This window comes from Armigeres subalbatus, chromosome 3, assembly GCF_024139115.2.
Source record: "Armigeres subalbatus isolate Guangzhou_Male chromosome 3, GZ_Asu_2, whole genome shotgun sequence".
Classification (NCBI taxonomy): Eukaryota; Metazoa; Arthropoda; class Insecta; order Diptera; family Culicidae; genus Armigeres; species Armigeres subalbatus.
Genome location: NC_085141.1, coordinates 66,892,690 through 66,910,595, shown reverse-complemented (window position 1 = coordinate 66,910,595; position 17,906 = coordinate 66,892,690). Strand labels below are relative to the sequence as shown.

Below are 17,906 nucleotides of genomic sequence, written 5' to 3'. Positions count from 1 at the left end.
ATCTATATACTTACCAATACTTATCAATATTATCAAAGTTGAGCCGTGGATTGTGACGGAGACAACTTAGTGTTCAAAGTTATAAGAAAGAAATCTATTCAAATATCTACCAAGTTTAAGAACGTTTTAAGTGGCGACGAGGAAATCGTGGATCCGTGATTGATAATATAGAAGAAGATTGTCGCGAAGTGCGTGAATATATAGATAAAGAACGTCTCAAACGGAAGCGTCGTTTCCAGAGTGAGCATATTGTTAATTTTATGCAGAGTTGGTTTGGAGATTGGTAAGACTCCGAAAATAATACTTGAGCTGCAGACAGTCGCTACTGGCCAGAGCGATTGTTGTGCCGAGGAAATTTTCGCCTCTAACTTCATAGCAACAAATTTAGAACCATATTTAAAATTGTGAACATTTTCAATGAATTATTGGCAGTGGCTGATTTTCTACTCGCCGCTACCACATCCAGGCGCTATAGTATATGCGTAAAATAGCCAGCAGGAGTTATCCGCCAGAAACTTGTATGGCGAAAGACATCTAATGCGGGTTTTCTCAAAATTAGGAACTTTTCATGAAAAACTATTTGGTACCGGTTATGTAGAAAGGTGTCCGCTACTACGCCTACCAAATATTTTTTCGATGAAGGTGCTTAATTTTGAGAAATCGAACCTTAGATGCCTTTCGCCATACTGATTTCAGAAAGTTAACTCCTAGTGTGCCGCTGTAAGCACGCTCAAAGCAGGCGATTCATTATACGCGTGGTTTAACGCCATTTGCTTTTCTTTATTCTGTAAGGTCTTTTTGTTTCATCCTCTTCTGTGTCGGTAAAGCACGAGAGGAAGCTTTCCTCCGGTACTCTCATAGGATCAAGAGAGCCTACCAATCGGCGGAGTCCAGATCATCGTATACACAATAGAGCGATTTGAGAAAGAGCATATCTGGCAAATTGAGTAGCGCGGACCATTTGGAAAAGGAACAGTCGAGAGGATCAATAGTGATTGTGAGTTAGGCAGGCTATCGGTACGGTGGAGGCTTCCGAAGCAAATCAAGGAGAGAGAGAGATAGTGCTAAAATTTACGAAGGAACAATTGCCCGGCGGCTGGCGGATTATAAAACTTTTTCAATTCAGTTGCCGTTGGAGAAATATCAGGCTGTGGGACGGAGTATTTAGTCAAGCAAAGGGACATCCTATAATACACGTTCAACGTACAACGACATCACCTGTGGTGTGGCTACCTAGCTCTGATTGGTGTGTGGCTATCATTTACAGCGAGTGTTTCCTCAGTTCAACTGGAGTAAGTCTACGTCAGCTGGTCTTAGTAAACCGTGAGTAATCTTTTTCAATGAATTATTGGCAGTGGCTGATTTTCTACTCGCCGCTACCACATCCAGGCGCTATAGTATATGCGTAAAATAGCCAGCAGGAGTTATCCGCCAGAAATTTGTATGGCGAAAGACATCTAATGCGGGTTTTCTCAAAATTAGGAACTTTTCTTAAAAAAACTATTTGGTACCGGTTATGTAGAAAGGTGTCCGCTACTACGCCTACCAAATATTTTTTCGATGAAGGTGCTTAATTTTGAGAAATCGAACCTTAGATGCCTTTCGCCATACTGATTTCAGAAAGTTAACTCCTAGTGTGCCGCTGTAATTACGCTCAAAGCAGGCGATTCATTGGGTTGAGCGCTTCGAAATCTTATGTGCATTGCATTAGGAATGGGCGATACCGATACGATATATCGGGAATCGATACTTTCGCTCCGATTAATCGATATTTTGTATCGATTTTTTTATGTTCGATATTTGACCGTATCAATTTTTTGTTGCTGATATCGGATTTCGATTTTTTCAAAATAAAAATATAGCACATTAGGCATAATCTGTTAAAAACAGCGAATCTTTGATGTGTGATTCGATAATCTGAAATGGGAAATCGAAGTCTCAATTTGTTTTTCTTTTTTTTTTTGCTCGTGTTCTTAATTTTTTGGGCGTATCGATATATCGGAATATCGATGTTTCAACGCCGATATTTTTCGGCATCGATATTTCGATAATAAAAACATCGATTCGGCAGTATCGATATTTTTCTGAAAAACGCCCATTCCTACATTGCATAGTGTTACTGTTGATACGAAAAGGTCATGGTTCATTTCTTTGAGCGGAGAAGAAGTGTTTGACGAAATCAAACTTTTGTTTCCAAAAAAAGACGTTAACAAGTTGAGTTACGACGATATTATAAAAAAAACTAAAGGCTCGTTTTGATAAAACGGAGCCGGCGTTAATGAATAGGTACAAGTTCTACAACCGTTCGCAAGGTCATTCAGAAAGTTCGGAGAATTTTGTTTTAGCCGTAAAGCTTCTTGCGGAGAACTGTAACTTTAGAGATTTTAAGGATGAAGCTGTAAGGGACAAGTTGATTCTCGGGTTACGTGATAAAATTTTACAACAAAAACTACTCATGGAAGATGATATAGCATTGGACGCGGTTGAGAAGACTATTATTAGTAGTGAATTGGCAGGTAAAAGAGCTAAGGAAATGAATGAACAAGGTGAAATAGAAGTGTTATCAATAAAACATCGGCTCGGCAGGAAGCGTGAAGAATTCCGTGGCAAACGTTACGAACATGGTGGAAGGTTTCGTTCACGTAGTATTAGTAGTGATCGTAACAATAGCAAAAAGAGAAATGCTTATCAATTGAAGCGTGATGCAAAACAGTGGGGTTCCCACAACAACGCGGTATGCAATTTATGTAAAAGACGCGGCCATATCAGGAAGAATTGTTGGTTTTTGAGCAAGAAGAACACTGTTAAATTCGTAGAACAGGAGAAGGAAGCTCAGCCTGTAGTAGTGGATAAATTTAACAGAATGAACTTGCAAGACTCGAGCGATGAATCGGATATCAATTGCATGAAAATTTCAGGACCAAATACAGATAGTGGAGCATGCCTAGTTGAAGTTCTGGTTAATAACAAGAAACTAACAATGGAAATAGACACAGGTTCCGCTGTGACAGTTATTAGCGAGTTTATCTACAAGAAATTATTCAATTCGATTCCGCTTACTAGTTGTCATAAAAAGCTCGTGGTAGTCAACGGTACTAAATTAGACGTAGTTGGGCAAATAGTAGCAGATATTTTACTAAATGAGCGAAAAATTACGGGCAAACTAATTGTGCTAAAAACACACAGTGAATTTAGGCCGCTGCTGGGAAGAGATTTGATGACAACATTTTACCCAAAATGGAAAAACGCGTTTATTGAACCGATATGGATATTGACAAGAAGCATGACGAAGCAATAAGTATGATTAAAAACAAGTATGCGAATGTTTTTCGTAATGATTTATCTAAACCTATTACAGGATTTGAAGCGGATTTGGTGTTCACTTCAGATCGGCCTATTTTTCGAAAACCTTATCAGGTACCTTATAAAATTAAAGAAAAATTTTTGAAACATTTGGATGATTTGGAGAAGCAAGATATAATTACACCGATCCAAGCGAGTGAGTGGGCGGCACCTGTAATAGCAATACTGAAAAAGGACAACGAACTAAGAATGGTAATTGATTGTAAGGTCTCGCTCAACAAAGTACTCTTGCCTAACACTTATCCTCTTCCGCTTGCCCAGGATATTTTTGCTTCTTTAGCAGGTAGCAAAGTATTCTGCTGTTTAGATTTGACAGGAGCTTATACCCAGTTAAATCTGTCCAAACGTTCTAGAAAATACGTTGTTATTAATACGGAAAAGGGCTTGTACACATATAATCGTCTCCCACAAGGCGCATCTTCGAGCGCTGCTGTGTTCCAGCAGTCCTCAAAGGACTAGACAATGTTAGCTGTTATTTAGACGACGTGCTAATCGCAGCACAATCCTTTAGTGAATGTTTAGACAAATTAGAACAAGTTCTTTCTAGGCTTGCCGCTGCAAACATTAGTGTAAATTTTAAGAAATGTAAATTTTTCGTTGACTCATTACAGTATCTTGGACATTTAATCTCTAGTGAAGGATTACTACCTGCTCCAGAAAAACTTTCAACAATCAGAGATGCTAAAGTACCACATAACGTAACAGAGCTTAAAGCGTATCTTGGTTTAGTAAATTATTACAATAAGTTTGTACCAAATTTGAGTTCTAAACTAAGTTGTTTGTATGCCTTGTTAAAGAAAAATGCACAGTTCAAATGGACTAATGATTGTGACAATGCGTTTAAAAAAAGTAAAGATAATTTACTACAAGCAAATTTATTAACATTCTACGACCCAAAAAAAACCCTGGTCGTAATAACTGACGCATCTTCCTATGGGTGGTGTTCTGGGTGGTGTTCTATGGGTGGTGTTCTGGCACAAATTGAAGGAAGTGAAGAGAGCTTCACGTCTTTCTCACTTAATGACGCACAGAAACGATACCCGATTTTGCATCTAGAAGCTTTGGCACTTGTCTGCGTTATTAAGAAATTTCATAAATTTTTATTTGGACAGAAATTCAAAGTATACACAGATCATAAACCTTTGATTGGTATATTTGGAAAAGAAGGGAAGCATTCAATATACGTCACAAGATTGCAACGCTATATAATGGAATTATCCATATATAGTTTTGAAATTGAATATCGTCCTGCAGCTAAAATGTGTAACGCAGATTTTTGCAGTCGTTTCCCTTTAAACCAAAAAGTGCCAAGCTATTTGGATCATAATGTTATTAATAGCATCAATTTTACTAATGATTTCCCGCTGGATTATGCATTGATTTCAAGGGAAACTAAATCGGATGCTTTTCTATCAAAATTGGTGGATTTTGTTACATTAGGGTGGCCCAACAATGTTCCTGGTATCTTCAAGAACTTCTACGCAAAAAAAAGATTGTTTAGAAATTGTTGACGGAGTGCTAATTGTGGAAGAAAAGATAATTATACCCGAAATATTAAAATCGAGCATTTTAAAGCTTTTACATGCCAATCACAGCGGCATCGTAAAAATGAAAAAATTGGCGAGACGTGTTGTGTACTGGCAGGGATTGAACGTAGATATAGAAAAATATGTTAAACTATGTGACACTTGTGCAAAGATGGAAGTGGTACCTAAACCAAAAATATCAGGAGCTTGGTTACCGACTACGCGTCCATTCAGTCGTGTACACGCTGATTTTTTTTTATTTTGAGGGTAAAACTTTCATTTTAATAGTAGATAGCCATTCTAAATGGTTGGAAGTCGAATGGATGCGTTATGGAACTACTGCAAAACTTGTTAATAAGAAGTTTGCATCGCTATTTGCAAGATTTGGACTTCCGGATATTGTGGTCACGGATGGAGGACCGCCGTTCAATTCCCAGGATTTTATGGACTTTCTTAGGCGCCAAGGAATCATTGTGCTTAAAAGCCCTCCGTACAATCCGGCCAGCAATGGCCAAGCAGAAAGAATGGTACGGGTAGTTAAGAATGTGCTTAAAAAGTTTTTAATTGACGGAAAAACTAAATATTTAGACATTGAAGACAAATTGAACCTGTTCCTCATAAACTATAGAAACAGTTGTTTTGGCGAAAAAGGTATTTTTCCTTCCGAGAAAGTTCTTGGTTTTAAACCCAAAATGCTATTTGATTTATTAAATCCTAAACAAACATATAAACATTTTATTGATAAAACCTCCCATATAAGCAATAATAACTCTAACCATGAATATAGTCCTCCAAACGAACTTGATAAGTTAAAAGCAGGGGATAAGCTGTTATATAAAAACTTTAACAAAAATGTAATAGCTAAATGGTTAGATGCAAAGTTCGTTAAAAGAATTTCTATCAATGTTTTCCAGATTGCTTTGGGATCGCATGTGCTAACGGCTCATAGACACCAGCTGAAGTGTTTGGAGCAACCGAAACGAAAAACAACAGTGATGGCTATACCGTCGCAGCCAAGAAGACGTGGTTCTGTGGATACTGAAGATGATTTCTTTGGATTTCCGGATGACGGCAGTAACTGGACGGTCGGTCCAGAAATAGAGGGCGTTGAGAAAGTGTTTCCGACTAGGGTGCCGGCCGATGAAAGTTTGGAACGTTCTGAAACTGTTCGCTGTTCTAGAAAAAGAAAAAATATTGATAGGAGTCCGATATTGACTCGGTCAAAGATGAGAAGATGTACTGAAGAATAAATTTATTTGCAATTCTGAGCATAGATAATGTTGACAAACGATTTTTTTAACATTTATGTGCTAAACTATAGGATTTAAGTGATCGATAAATAATGCTATAAGAATTTTAGAATAAAGCATTAATTCCTGTAAGAATTATCTTGATGGGGAAGAATTGTAGCATCCCTATCATCTCGATAGTACTAAATCAAATTATCTATATACTTACCAATACTTATCAATATGCTGTTCTGTATGATTGAAATATATCAAATCGAATAAACTGCTCATTCGAAGTTGAGCCGTGGATTGTGACGGAGACAACTTAGTGTTCAAAGTTATAAGAAAGAAATTTAATCAAATATCTACCAAGTTTAAGAACGTTTTAATGTTATCCTGAGCGAACGGACAGGCTTGCCAAAAACATGCTGGAAAGGAAAATAAAATGTTGTCCCATCCCAATGAATCTAACCACTCCGTCGAAGCATTGAGCTCTCCACACGCTTAAAATCAATAACACAGACACAGAGATATGTTTGCTTCACACAAAACGGACCTAATGCAGAACAACAACTAGATGAGCGACAGTTACACAGCCACAAAAATAGCTCGTGTGGTTTTATTGAAGCTTGGATTTCAATATTTTCAACAGTATTTGGTTCCTCATCAGGGATGCCAGACATACAGACATGTCTGTATTTATACAGACATTTGGTCTTGCATACAGACATCATACAGATTACAGACATTATACAGACTTTTGAATTAAGTTACAGACTTTTACAGACATTCAGTTTCAAAAAACTTTGGGCTGGAAACAGAATCCTGTTGGGCTTTCCAATTAAACTATTTTGGGTTTTCAAACAAAATCGTTATGGGGATTTCGTACGTTCCATGTGGAGCCTTTCAGGCTTTTGAACGGCATCCCTTTTGAGTTCCAAACAGAATACTTTTAGAATTTCAAACGGAAAGATTCTTCGATTCCTTTGCATTCAGAAGTTAATCCATTCTAAAGCCATTCAAAAGCAAAAAAATACCATTAGGTTCCCCAAAAGACATCCGATCGTACGGATTTTCAATCAGAATTATGTGAACTTCCGAACGTAATCCTTCTGAGTTCACTTACGGAATCTATTCGATTTTCTGAGCGATTTTTTTTGGGTTTTTGAAAGTAATCACTCTGGGCTTCCCAAAGAAATCCTTTTGGACTTCCATACGGAATTGATGGGATTCTGAACAAAAATCATTCTAGAATTAAGAACGGAATACTTTTGGTCTTCCGAACGGAATCTTTTGGACTTTCGATTTGAGCGTTCTGGGCTTCTGAACGGAATCTTTTTCTGCTTCTGGGCAAGAGATTCTGATTAGAATACTTATAGATTTCCTACCGAAGCTCTAACAGGATTTATTTAGGAAGCGCAAAAGGAATCGATTGGAAAACCTAGAAGAGATCTTTCCAAAAGCCGAAAAGAGCTCCGTTCAGAAAACCAAAAAATAACGGTTTTTAAACCGAAAACAAGGCCTTTCTCTGAGTTCCAGAGCGAAATTATTTAGTATTCTGGAAGAAATTCTTTTGGGCTTCCGAAATAGAATTCTTTTGGATTTCCGAACGAAACCTTGTTGGGATAAATTTACTAAATTTTTTTGGACTTTACTTTCAAACGGACTCGGGTTTAAAATTTCGAAAGGTATAGGGGAGATGTGGTCAATATGCGCCCTCTAAGCAAATTACTTAATTTAATGGTAATTTCCTCCGAAAACATGTATGTTCGGAGTATTTATCAACAATCTAACATATCAGTCATTATATGGTCCAAAAATTTCCATGTAAAGCCAGCAATATTGCAACAAAACGATTTTATTCCAAAATTGAGAATTTCAATCCAAAATGAATGATGCTGGGCAATATGCGCCACCCAAAAATAATAATCAAAGTATTCCAGTATTTTTCACCAACATTTTCAAACTATTCTGCACAAAATTAGTGTCAACTCTATCCTTTCAGTTAGTCAATGCCTCTGACTGATGATAATGAGCATTGAGGACAGAAACGCCAAAATAGCGTTGGAATGAGCCAAAATAATGTTTTTTTTTTTAATTTATAATACAGAATTTTTGATTGAGTTTTTTCATTTGACAGCATACAAATGATTTTGGCTTCAGCTGCCTACGTTTTTGAAACAAAATTTTGGCGCAGTTTATACATATCTCCCCTACTTTTGGAATTCCAAGTGGAGCCATTTGGGCTTCTGAATCTTGTTATGAATGCATCTTTTCTGTTTCTGTAAAAGGGATATCCTTTTGGGATTCCAAAGCTTTAAAAGATTACGTTCGGAAGCCGAAACGATTTTGTTCAAAAGCGCAATAAGAGTTCTGTTCGGAAGCCCAAAAAAGTTCGAAACACCAAAGGTTTACTCTGTTTGTAAACCCAAAAGATGTCCGTTTCGTTCTTTGTGTTTCTAAACGGATTTATTCCTTCTGTGCCTCTCCTCCGAACTAAACTTTTTTGAACTTCTCAACGGATTTTCAGTTATAAAGTTGCGTATATATTATCAATTTATGCTAATGAACAACATACATATTGATGAGAACATTATTCAGAGCTTTGTAGTGGAATATCTTCACTTAGCATAAGACAAGAAAGTATTATCCCGTTTAATTCCACCACTTGATTGTAACTTTAGAGTAGTTTCCAAAAATACGTAGTTCGACCTCAACAGCAACCTTACTTGATTTTAGTATATCATACTTGACGCGACTAAGTCCTACACCGACATTTTGATTTTTGAAACTTCCATATTCAACGTTATCAAAAGTGCATGATTTTCAAATAATTTTCTAATTCCTGTACCTTATGAACTCCGAGATGAACTCCATACAGACAAATACAGACATTTTGCTGAGATTAATACAGACTTCTAAAAAATGTATCTGGCATCCCTGTACCTCATGAAACAAGGAATCTGTACAAACCGACCCTGTGACAAGCGCGGTGTCATCATCATCAATAGACATAGACCGCTGTCATCATTGAAAAGTAGTATGAAAAAATATTTGTGCCCGGGACATCCTGGCTACGATTTGGCGATGGGCTAAACAATAGCATGACAGTAGCCTGGTTCAAACGTTTACATAATAAAAAGGGCCGTTAGCACAACCGTACGAGGCATTTTTGTGCCTGTGTAACTGTCGCTCATCTAGGTGTTGTTCTGCATTAGGTCCGTTTTGTGTGAAGCAAACACATCTCTGTGTTATTGATTTTAAGCGTGAATATGAACAAAAGTGAGCGTGACTCCGCTGTATTCCTATCAAAGCGTACACTACAAAAATTCCACACATTTTTATTGGCAAAAATCCATTAATTTAATTCATGATTCTAATTAGTGTACACATAACCACTCTCCACGCGAAGTACAAATATAATCTATAATCAAATAAAATGTATGTGTGGTCTCTAATATGCAGTTATTGAATTTATGTGTGGGTACAAATTGCATATATTTGGGTCGCCAAATTGCAAAAAATTATGTGTGCTTGTCGCACATATATTCAATATAAAGAATTTTTTCGGTGATGTGATGTTTTTGATGGGACTGGATTATCGGGAATATCATCCACTTTTATTTTATACATCTTACAGTGACATTAGTGTTAGTGATTCTGGCCTTGGAGAGTTGAATTCGGATGTATCAATATGAATTAGAAAGTCATGATTTATCCATCTGATTTATTGCGATTATAATAATCTTGTGTAGGAAATGTTTCCCAAGCATATTTATTACTGCACGATATCATATATCTCGTAGTATCAACATTTACAGGAAAATAATGCAACTTAGTTAATGTAAAATAGTCTACATTAGTTGTTCATAATTGTCGTCGAACGTATTCTTATTTTGTTATCTTTTTAAAAAGACATTTCATATGCACAATTTAGTAATTCATAACAAAAGCTGAAAATACCTAAAAATGTTTCTCAAAAACAATTGAGTTTGCTACCGTTCAACTATTCATTTCATTAGCTTCCCTGTATATCACAAAACCTATCAACTTTCTTCTGTAGTTATTATTGTTACTATTCTATTAATATACAATCCTAGCTAGACATGTAAGAAAGCTAATTAGATCACCATGTTTATCGAGTAAGATCATCCCGCATCCGCTTATGACAAGTTTTGATACAGAGATCCATCTCATATTACTCACAACAATGAAAAGTACGTACTTATTTATAAATTGATAAATTGTTAGATGCACAGATACTCAAGCCAACGTTATTATGAGATCTTTATCTGTTTCGTTTTTTTTTGATTTTTTTTATCCGATTCGGAAGAACATTTAATCCGGCGAATAAGTGCTATATAAATGACGCTTGCGGATTGGTCCTGTCCGACTCATACCCGACGATCAATCAGAGTCGTCTGATTTGAAACACAATTTCTTTTTCGTCAAATATGAAGAATCATTAATAGGGCTAGTCGTATTGTATAGCAAACTTTTCCGCGAATCCTCAGTTCGATTACTTGAGTTGCTATTGTCCAACGGGAACCATGGTTCATCGTCGTCTGATTCGTAACTGGAAAGATAAGATACAATAAATATTTTCAAACGAAATTATTTTATATTTCTAATACCCGGCAATCCTATCATGATTTCCATTTCGTTCAAGGAAACTAAGCCTAAGCCCAACGTTGTTGTGGTTAAGTGGGGTTGAATTCATCATTCGTATGGGTGGTGTATGCCTTGGAATATCTTTATTCAGTCTGGGTGTTATTTGCACATCTGTTCCGGTACTGCCACCTGTCAAATCCAGTTCGCCAGACGACAGTAGATCATCATTATCCACCTCGTCGTCGAATTCCTTCATGAGACAAGTCCGTACACTGTTGTTGATTCCATTACAATTGCTGCGATTATGGCTATCTCTGTAACTTGAGTGCTTATTCCGGTTCCCCTCCGGAAGAACTGGCTTTTCATGTTTTAATCGTAAGCAACTAGCAATCGAAAGCACCAAACTTGCCAAGAAGTATTTCAAATTGCACAGTTTTCTATGCATGTAAGATTTCAAACCTCGAATCACTCGCCATCGCTTTCGTTCCTGATAAAGTGTCGCTAATCTGGGCAACCGCAACAGAGTGTCCACGGAGGGGCGACAATCGGGCGAAGGTTGCATCATCCATCGAATCACATCGTGCAGTTCCTGTGATAGTCTACTAAGAAGTTCCGGAGGGAGGGATCCACTTCGTAGCCTCTGCCATAAAGCACCATTGGACGGAAGTTCCAGATTACTTGATAATTCGAGAATGGCTATTCCCAAACTAAAAATGTCTACCGCTTTGGTATACCGGCCTTCCATCAGCTCCGGAGCTATGTAACGAGAATCTCCTTCCGTGGCATGATTAAAGTTTCTACTGCCCAAATCGAAAACTAAACCAAAATCAGCCAATTTGCAAACACCATCATCCGTTATAAGAATGTTGTCTAACTTAATGTCTAAATGAATCAAATTACGATCATGCAAACTTTTCAAACCCTGTAACAAGAAAGAACACGAAATATGTTACAAACATCATATTTTTTACTTTTTCTAAATGAATAGAGTAATGAGAGGTATTTCCTATTTGAATTTCATTCCCTTGCACAATACTCAGCTAGTTTATAATACGAAACGCATCCTGCCGGAAATGCCTCTCAATTCTCTACTACTCACGCACCAGCAACAAATCCAACAATATGTTCCAAATGTTGTCTTCCGGAATGTAACGCTGCTCTCTAGCATAATCCTCCAGGCTGCTCTTGCACAGTTCAAGTTGCATGAACAATCTGTCCTCTTGCTCCCATGCTTGATACAGTTTTACGCAGTTCTCATGCTCACTAAACTGCTCATATCGACGAACCTCTTCTAACCGTTCCTGCCGGTAGTTCTCGCCTCGAAAAAATTCTTTAGACTTCTTTACGGCGTACAAACACCCATCGATTTTGCTTTTGACTTTGAAAACTTCGCCGAATGAACCCTCCCCCACTTTGGCTATCTGCTCGAAGCACTGCTCATAGTATGATTCGCGTTTGCTTGGCTCGTACAACTGGCTGAGCTCCGAACGATTGCTCCGGAATGAAACTGCATGAGCCACCGACGAACCGATCAGAACCCGACTGAAGCTGCCATCAAATTTGGGGAAAATCTTTGGTGGTTTCGGAGCCCTCGGGGCTCGATCCTTTCGATGAGGTTGTTTGAAAGACAGCGACAGATTGTTCTCTTCCAGAAACTCCGGTACCGGCAGTGGGGATTTCATTTTTTCGTGCTTTTCCAACACTGAACTGAGATGAGTGACTTCTTTGTGACAGAAGGGTCATTTACCTGGGAATAACGGATTGAGGTCTGAGATTGAGGCATAGAACAAAGTGCTGAGATTTACGCAAAACATTAATTTTAAGGTTATATACTTACTTATTCAAAGGGTGTCCGCGTCCTCGCGCAACAGAAAATATTAGGCACTTATGTATTGATTTTTTCCAAGAATCCACTGATTCTACATTCAGAAGACCATTAAGAAAAATATTTAAGAAGGCACTAAATATTTTTTTAAATAACTATGTTGAACCAAAATGTTTTGCCGTACTTTTTTCCTTTTTTGTGTTTGCGAATCAAAACGAACAAAACGGTTTTAGAAACAGATTGACAAGCGATGCGTTACTAGCGTTAGCATGGAATGTTTGTGATATGGAAGTATATGGGAAGTATACACTGAACCAAAACATCATGAGCTCTCGCGTAACATTTGGAAAGATTTTCAGCCAAAACGTAATTATTTGATTAATTATAGCCCATGACATCCCGCATAATCTTGAACCATAATTGTACCATTTGACAGATTGTTCGTGCCAATAAATAACAATAGCCCTACTATTCTGGTTGTTGTTAATAATAAAGATAAACTAACCACACCACATATGGTCTTCACAATACGTTATGACATAACATTGTTATTATTGGCCTTTTGACCATATCCAGCTTTCTACGCTTGGTAATGGCGGCTTGTCGGTGTGTAAAAATCAATCGGTCACTGTACTGTTTGACACTAGCTGGAGGAAAGCCCACTGGCGTTCCTTGGTGAGGGGAAGGGAAAAAAGGCCTTTTCGCCAGTGAGTTTTCCTCCAGCTAGTGTCAAAAAGTACAGTAACCGATTGATTTTTACATACCGACAAGCCGCCATTACCGAGCGTGGAAAGCTGGATGGGTATTGCGAGGTATTGGGCGGTTAAGTATTATAAATTCAGTAGAAAACCACCCAAGTAACCACCAAGCATTAATGAATGCATGTAATCAATCACAGACCAGCATATTAAATTCTAATTGCAATAGATCAGTTTTAACGATGTAAAGATGCATTTATTCATCAACTGTCAAGCAACGATACACTAGTTCAGCGTTTCGAATGCAGCGATGCATTACTTATGTTTTACTTCAACATGTCAAAGTAATGAAGCATTATTTCTGTCGTAAAAGGGCCTTTTTCCACTTTAAAGAGTGGAGCAGAATGGATACGTTTGCGTGCGTTTTGACAGTTTTTCCATAGCAAAACTGTCAAAACGCACGCAAACGTATCCATTCTGCTCAGCTCTTAAGTCAACTTTAATGGCTGTATTATTTGCAGGCATATAGCTCCATGGTTACTTGGGCAAATTATAGCCGCTATCGAAATTGGATTTTTCTCACAATCCATTCGTTAATTTTGGAAGTGGTGCGCTGTATAGCACATCACCAAATGAAAACAGCGCACCACTTCCGAAGTTAGGTTCAACGTATGAATTGTGAGAAAAATCCAACTTCGTTAGCGGCTAAAATTCGGTTTTGCACTGAATTGATAATCTATATAATAAAAATGAAATGGTCTGTGTTCGTCCGCTTAACTCAAAAACGGCTGGATGGATTTTCTTCATTCCTTCAGCGGATATGTTCGTTACGGTTTCCGACGGGTTTTTATAATATTTCCCTATGCAAAATTACGACTAAAGTCAAGTAAATGGCAAAACATTAAAATTGAGAATCGTATAGAAATTTCGCATGGGCAGTGCGGAACGCGCATTTTCGCCTACTATGCAGGACAACGTCTGCCGGGTCGACTAGTATAATAATAAAAATGAAATGGTCTGTGTTCGTATCCGCATAACTCGAAAACGGCTGAATGGATTTTCTTATTATGTTCGTTATTGTTTCCGACGGGTTTATATGATATTTCCTTATTTGAAAATTACGAGTAAAGTTGAGAAACTCATGAAAAACTTAAATTTAGTTTCGTATGGAAATTTTGCATGGAAAGTTTACAGCGCCCTTTTTCGCCTACTATGCAGGACAACGTCTGCCAGTTACAGTATACAAAGGGGCATTTTCAGAACATTTTTTTCGAGATATAATTCATATTTTTGATAAAGCAATATGGGTTGTTATACATAAATGGTAGCATGATATAAAAGAAAAAGGCGACGAACCGTACAGCTAATATTTTACTAGCTGTATCGCAGACAAACGTTTAAGCTCATACATTTGAATTCGATTTTCTTGTGTAAATTTTCAAATCTAAATACGTTGGAATTGCATAGCACGCTAGCGCCGCCTACACAACTTATTGCTACATGAAAACTGACGTTTTGCCATATCGCCTTCTATCTCACCCATGTTTGCCACCCACCGAACGATGGAAGCAAAACAGAAACACTCAACAAAGATCTCCTGCACGGCCGCAAAAATCATTTTTATCTGAATGACTTTATAGCCTATTCAGATTGGGCTATTTATGACTTTGTTAAGTGAAGCCCCAAACGCAATACAACGGAACGGCGACGGAAACGGAAAATTTGACAGTTAGCCCATATATTTTCTGTCAAATTTGCCATTTCCGTCGCCGTTCCGTTGTATTGCGTTTGGGGCTTGAGAGGGTATCTCTGAACAAAGTTTCTACGAAAAAAAATGTAAAAAAAAATATGAAAAGAGATTTTCGAAGAATATTTGAAGCTCTCATTAAGGATAATGAGCGAAGCTACATTCATTAGTTGGGTGCGCCGTTCTTCGGGGAATCAGACTATTCCTCAATTTATTTTTAAGTTTAAAAAGTTTTTTGATTCTGTACTATGATTGAACGGAGATTTGATAGAAAAATTTAGATACTTCTGGGAATTCTTACAAATAAATAAAAAAGGACGATTGGACCAATTTTCAAGAAATATTATCGAACTAAAATGTATTTCTACCAGTATCTCCATGTATGAAGGGCAACTCAGCATTTTTTTTTTTTAATGGAAACTGAACCATTGCGTTCTACTCGACAATCAATGATACAGCTTCTAACAAAATCGAATCGTGTGAATGTGATATAATTTAAACTGGATTTTGGATGAATTAATGCATTACCAATCCATGTTTTATTTAAGGTTATTCTACTTTATATATACATCCCATTCAAATCGTACAGTTGTCCCACGTGAAAAATATTGAAATCCAAAGTATATTAAGCCATTCAAGGAGCAGAATTGAAACAATTTATGAAATCATGTTTATTCATCAAATATATTCGTTTTACAACCATTCCTACGTTTTAAATTGTCTTCCGCATTGGCCCTTGAACTTTGAAAATTTATTCGATTTGTTCTATTAAATCTAGGTGTAAGTTAAATACTTCATGTTAATTCTAGAGAGCATCTGTTTTTTAAACAATTCATTTTGAATAAGTGGAGAATAAATAATTATCATCATTATTTTTCATCATATAAAATGCTTTCCACAAAACCATCACAATCCGAGTTATTCTTCAGCGCTCAGAAGATTTCCATCTAACATGCATTCGACCCTGCTGCAACAAAAAGAGCATGACTGTCAACTACGAAACGAAATGAAAACAGAGAGAATTTTCTCTCTGGCAAAGAGAGCGTGACGCTTGTCAGTTTTGTTTTGTTGAATTTCTCCCTGCATCCCAGTTAGAACGAAAGCTCTCTCGTAATAATTGTTCGTAATAAATTCTTTGTGACTCTTTTTATAGCCTATTCAGATTGGGCTATTTATGACTTTGTTAAGTGAGAGGGTATCCAATTATTACGAGGTGTTCAGACTGCAGCAAGATAATATATCTTGACGTTTCTATGTTTCCTCATTTGCACGCTAATACAGGGTTGAATTCAAGGAGAGTTTTAAAATTTAATTTGCGAAATCAAGCATTTGTGTGGCGACAATCGAATATTTTTTTCTGAACAAAGTTTCTACGAAAAAAAATATAAAAAAAAAATATGAAAAGCGATTTTAGAAGAATATTTGAAGCTCTCATTAAGGATAATGAGCGAAGCTACATTCATTAGTTGGGTGCGCCGTTATTCGGGGAATCAGACTATTCCTCAATTTATTTTTAAGTTTAAAAATTATTTTGATTCTGTACTATGATCGAACGGAGATTTGATAGAAAAATTTAGATACTTTTGGGAATTCTCACAAATAAATAAAAAAAGGACGATTGGACCAATTTTCAAGAAATATTATCGAACTAAAATGTATTTCCACCAGTATCTCCATGTATGAAGGGCAACTCAGCAATCTAATTATTTTTTTTTTTTTCAAAAATGGAAACTGAACCATTGCGTTCTACTCGACAATCAATGATACAGCTTCTAACAAAATCGAATCGTGTGAATGTGATATAATTTAAACTGGATTTTGGATGAATTAATGCACAACCAATCCATGTTTTATTTAAGGTTATTCTACTTTATATATACATCCCATTTAAATCGTACAGTTGTCCCACGTGAAAAATGTTGAAATCCAAAGTATATTAAGCCATTCAAGGAGCAGAATTGAAACAATTTATGAAATCATTTTCAGAAAAATATATTAAGCTCGTTTAGTGGAATGTATTAAACCGTCTAAGACGAATTAAGTACTGTCCATTTAATTCCACCAGTTAATTTTCGTTATCTTTGCAGATACGTATTTCGACCACAACTGTGTGGTCGTCTTCAGTGTCTTGTACTTGACTCGACAAGTCGACAAGTCGAGTCAAGTACAAGACACTGAAGACGACCACACAGTTGTGGTCGAAATACGTATCTGCAAAGATAACGAAAATTAACTGGTGGAATTAAATGGACAGTACTTAATTCGTCTTAGACGGTTTATGAAATCATGTTTATTCATCAAATATATTCGTTTTACAATCATTCCTACGTTTAAAATTGTCTTACGCATTGGCCCTTGAACTTTGAAAATTTATTCGATTTGTTCTATTAAATCTAGGTTTAAGTTAAATACTTCATGTTAATTCTAGAGAGCATCTGTTTTTTAAACAATTCATGTTGAATAAGTGGAGAATAAATAATTATCATCATTATTTTTCATCATATAAAATGCTTCCCACAAAACCATCACAATCCGAGTTATTCTTCAGCGCTCAGAAGATTTCCATCTAACATGCATTCGACCCTGCTGCGACAGAAAGAGCATGACTGTCAACTACGAAACGAAATGAAAACAGAGAGAATTTTCTCTCTGGCAAAGAGAGCGTGACGCTTGTCAGTTTTGTTTTGTTGAATTTCTCCCTGCATTCCAGTTAGAACGAAAGCTCTCTCGTAATAATTGTTCGTAATAAATTATTTTTAGTGGGTATCTTTTGACAGCGCAAAATGTATGGAATATTACGTAAATAATGACATCATAAAGCGTATTTACCCTGAAACGCCAATTATTATGTCATTAATGGCGTAATCTGAATAGGCTATTACAATCGACTTTAACAATGTAGCTAAG

General features: G+C 36.8%; 2 protein-coding genes across 4 annotated transcripts; one reads left to right on the top strand and one right to left on the bottom strand.

The window, feature by feature from the left end:
- The first annotated feature begins 1,121 nt into the window (after nucleotides 1-1,121).
- Nucleotides 1,122-6,212, top strand: LOC134224025 (uncharacterized). Of its 2 annotated transcripts, XM_062703267.1 has the most exons (3): nucleotides 3,162-3,298; nucleotides 3,359-3,555; nucleotides 5,804-6,205. In XM_062703267.1, the coding sequence occupies exons 1-3, from the start codon at nucleotides 3,265-3,267 to the stop codon at nucleotides 6,137-6,139; spliced, it is 567 nt and encodes a 188-aa protein (XP_062559251.1). In that variant the 5' UTR covers nucleotides 3,162-3,264; the 3' UTR covers nucleotides 6,140-6,205. The 2 variants fall into 2 exon arrangements, 1 of the variants encoding a protein (XP_062559251.1); XR_009982810.1 differs by lacking the exons at nucleotides 3,162-3,298; nucleotides 3,359-3,555 and adding an exon at nucleotides 1,122-1,323 and having other exon boundaries at nucleotides 5,804-6,212.
- A 3,613-nt stretch (nucleotides 6,213-9,825) lies between these two features.
- On the bottom strand, nucleotides 9,826-12,806 carry LOC134228102 (membrane-associated tyrosine- and threonine-specific cdc2-inhibitory kinase). Of its 2 annotated transcripts, none has more exons than XM_062709887.1 (4): nucleotides 12,567-12,806; nucleotides 11,833-12,497; nucleotides 10,753-11,651; nucleotides 9,826-10,694 (listed from the first exon to the last, which is right to left on the bottom strand). In XM_062709887.1, exons 2-4 carry the CDS (start codon nucleotides 12,409-12,411, stop codon nucleotides 10,526-10,528), a joined length of 1,647 nt encoding a protein of 548 aa, XP_062565871.1. In that variant the 5' UTR covers nucleotides 12,412-12,497; nucleotides 12,567-12,806; the 3' UTR covers nucleotides 9,826-10,525. The 2 variants fall into 2 exon arrangements, with proteins under 2 accessions (XP_062565871.1, XP_062565869.1); XM_062709885.1 differs by having other exon boundaries at nucleotides 11,833-12,476; nucleotides 12,567-12,805.
- Between the last annotated feature and the right edge of the window lie 5,100 nt (nucleotides 12,807-17,906).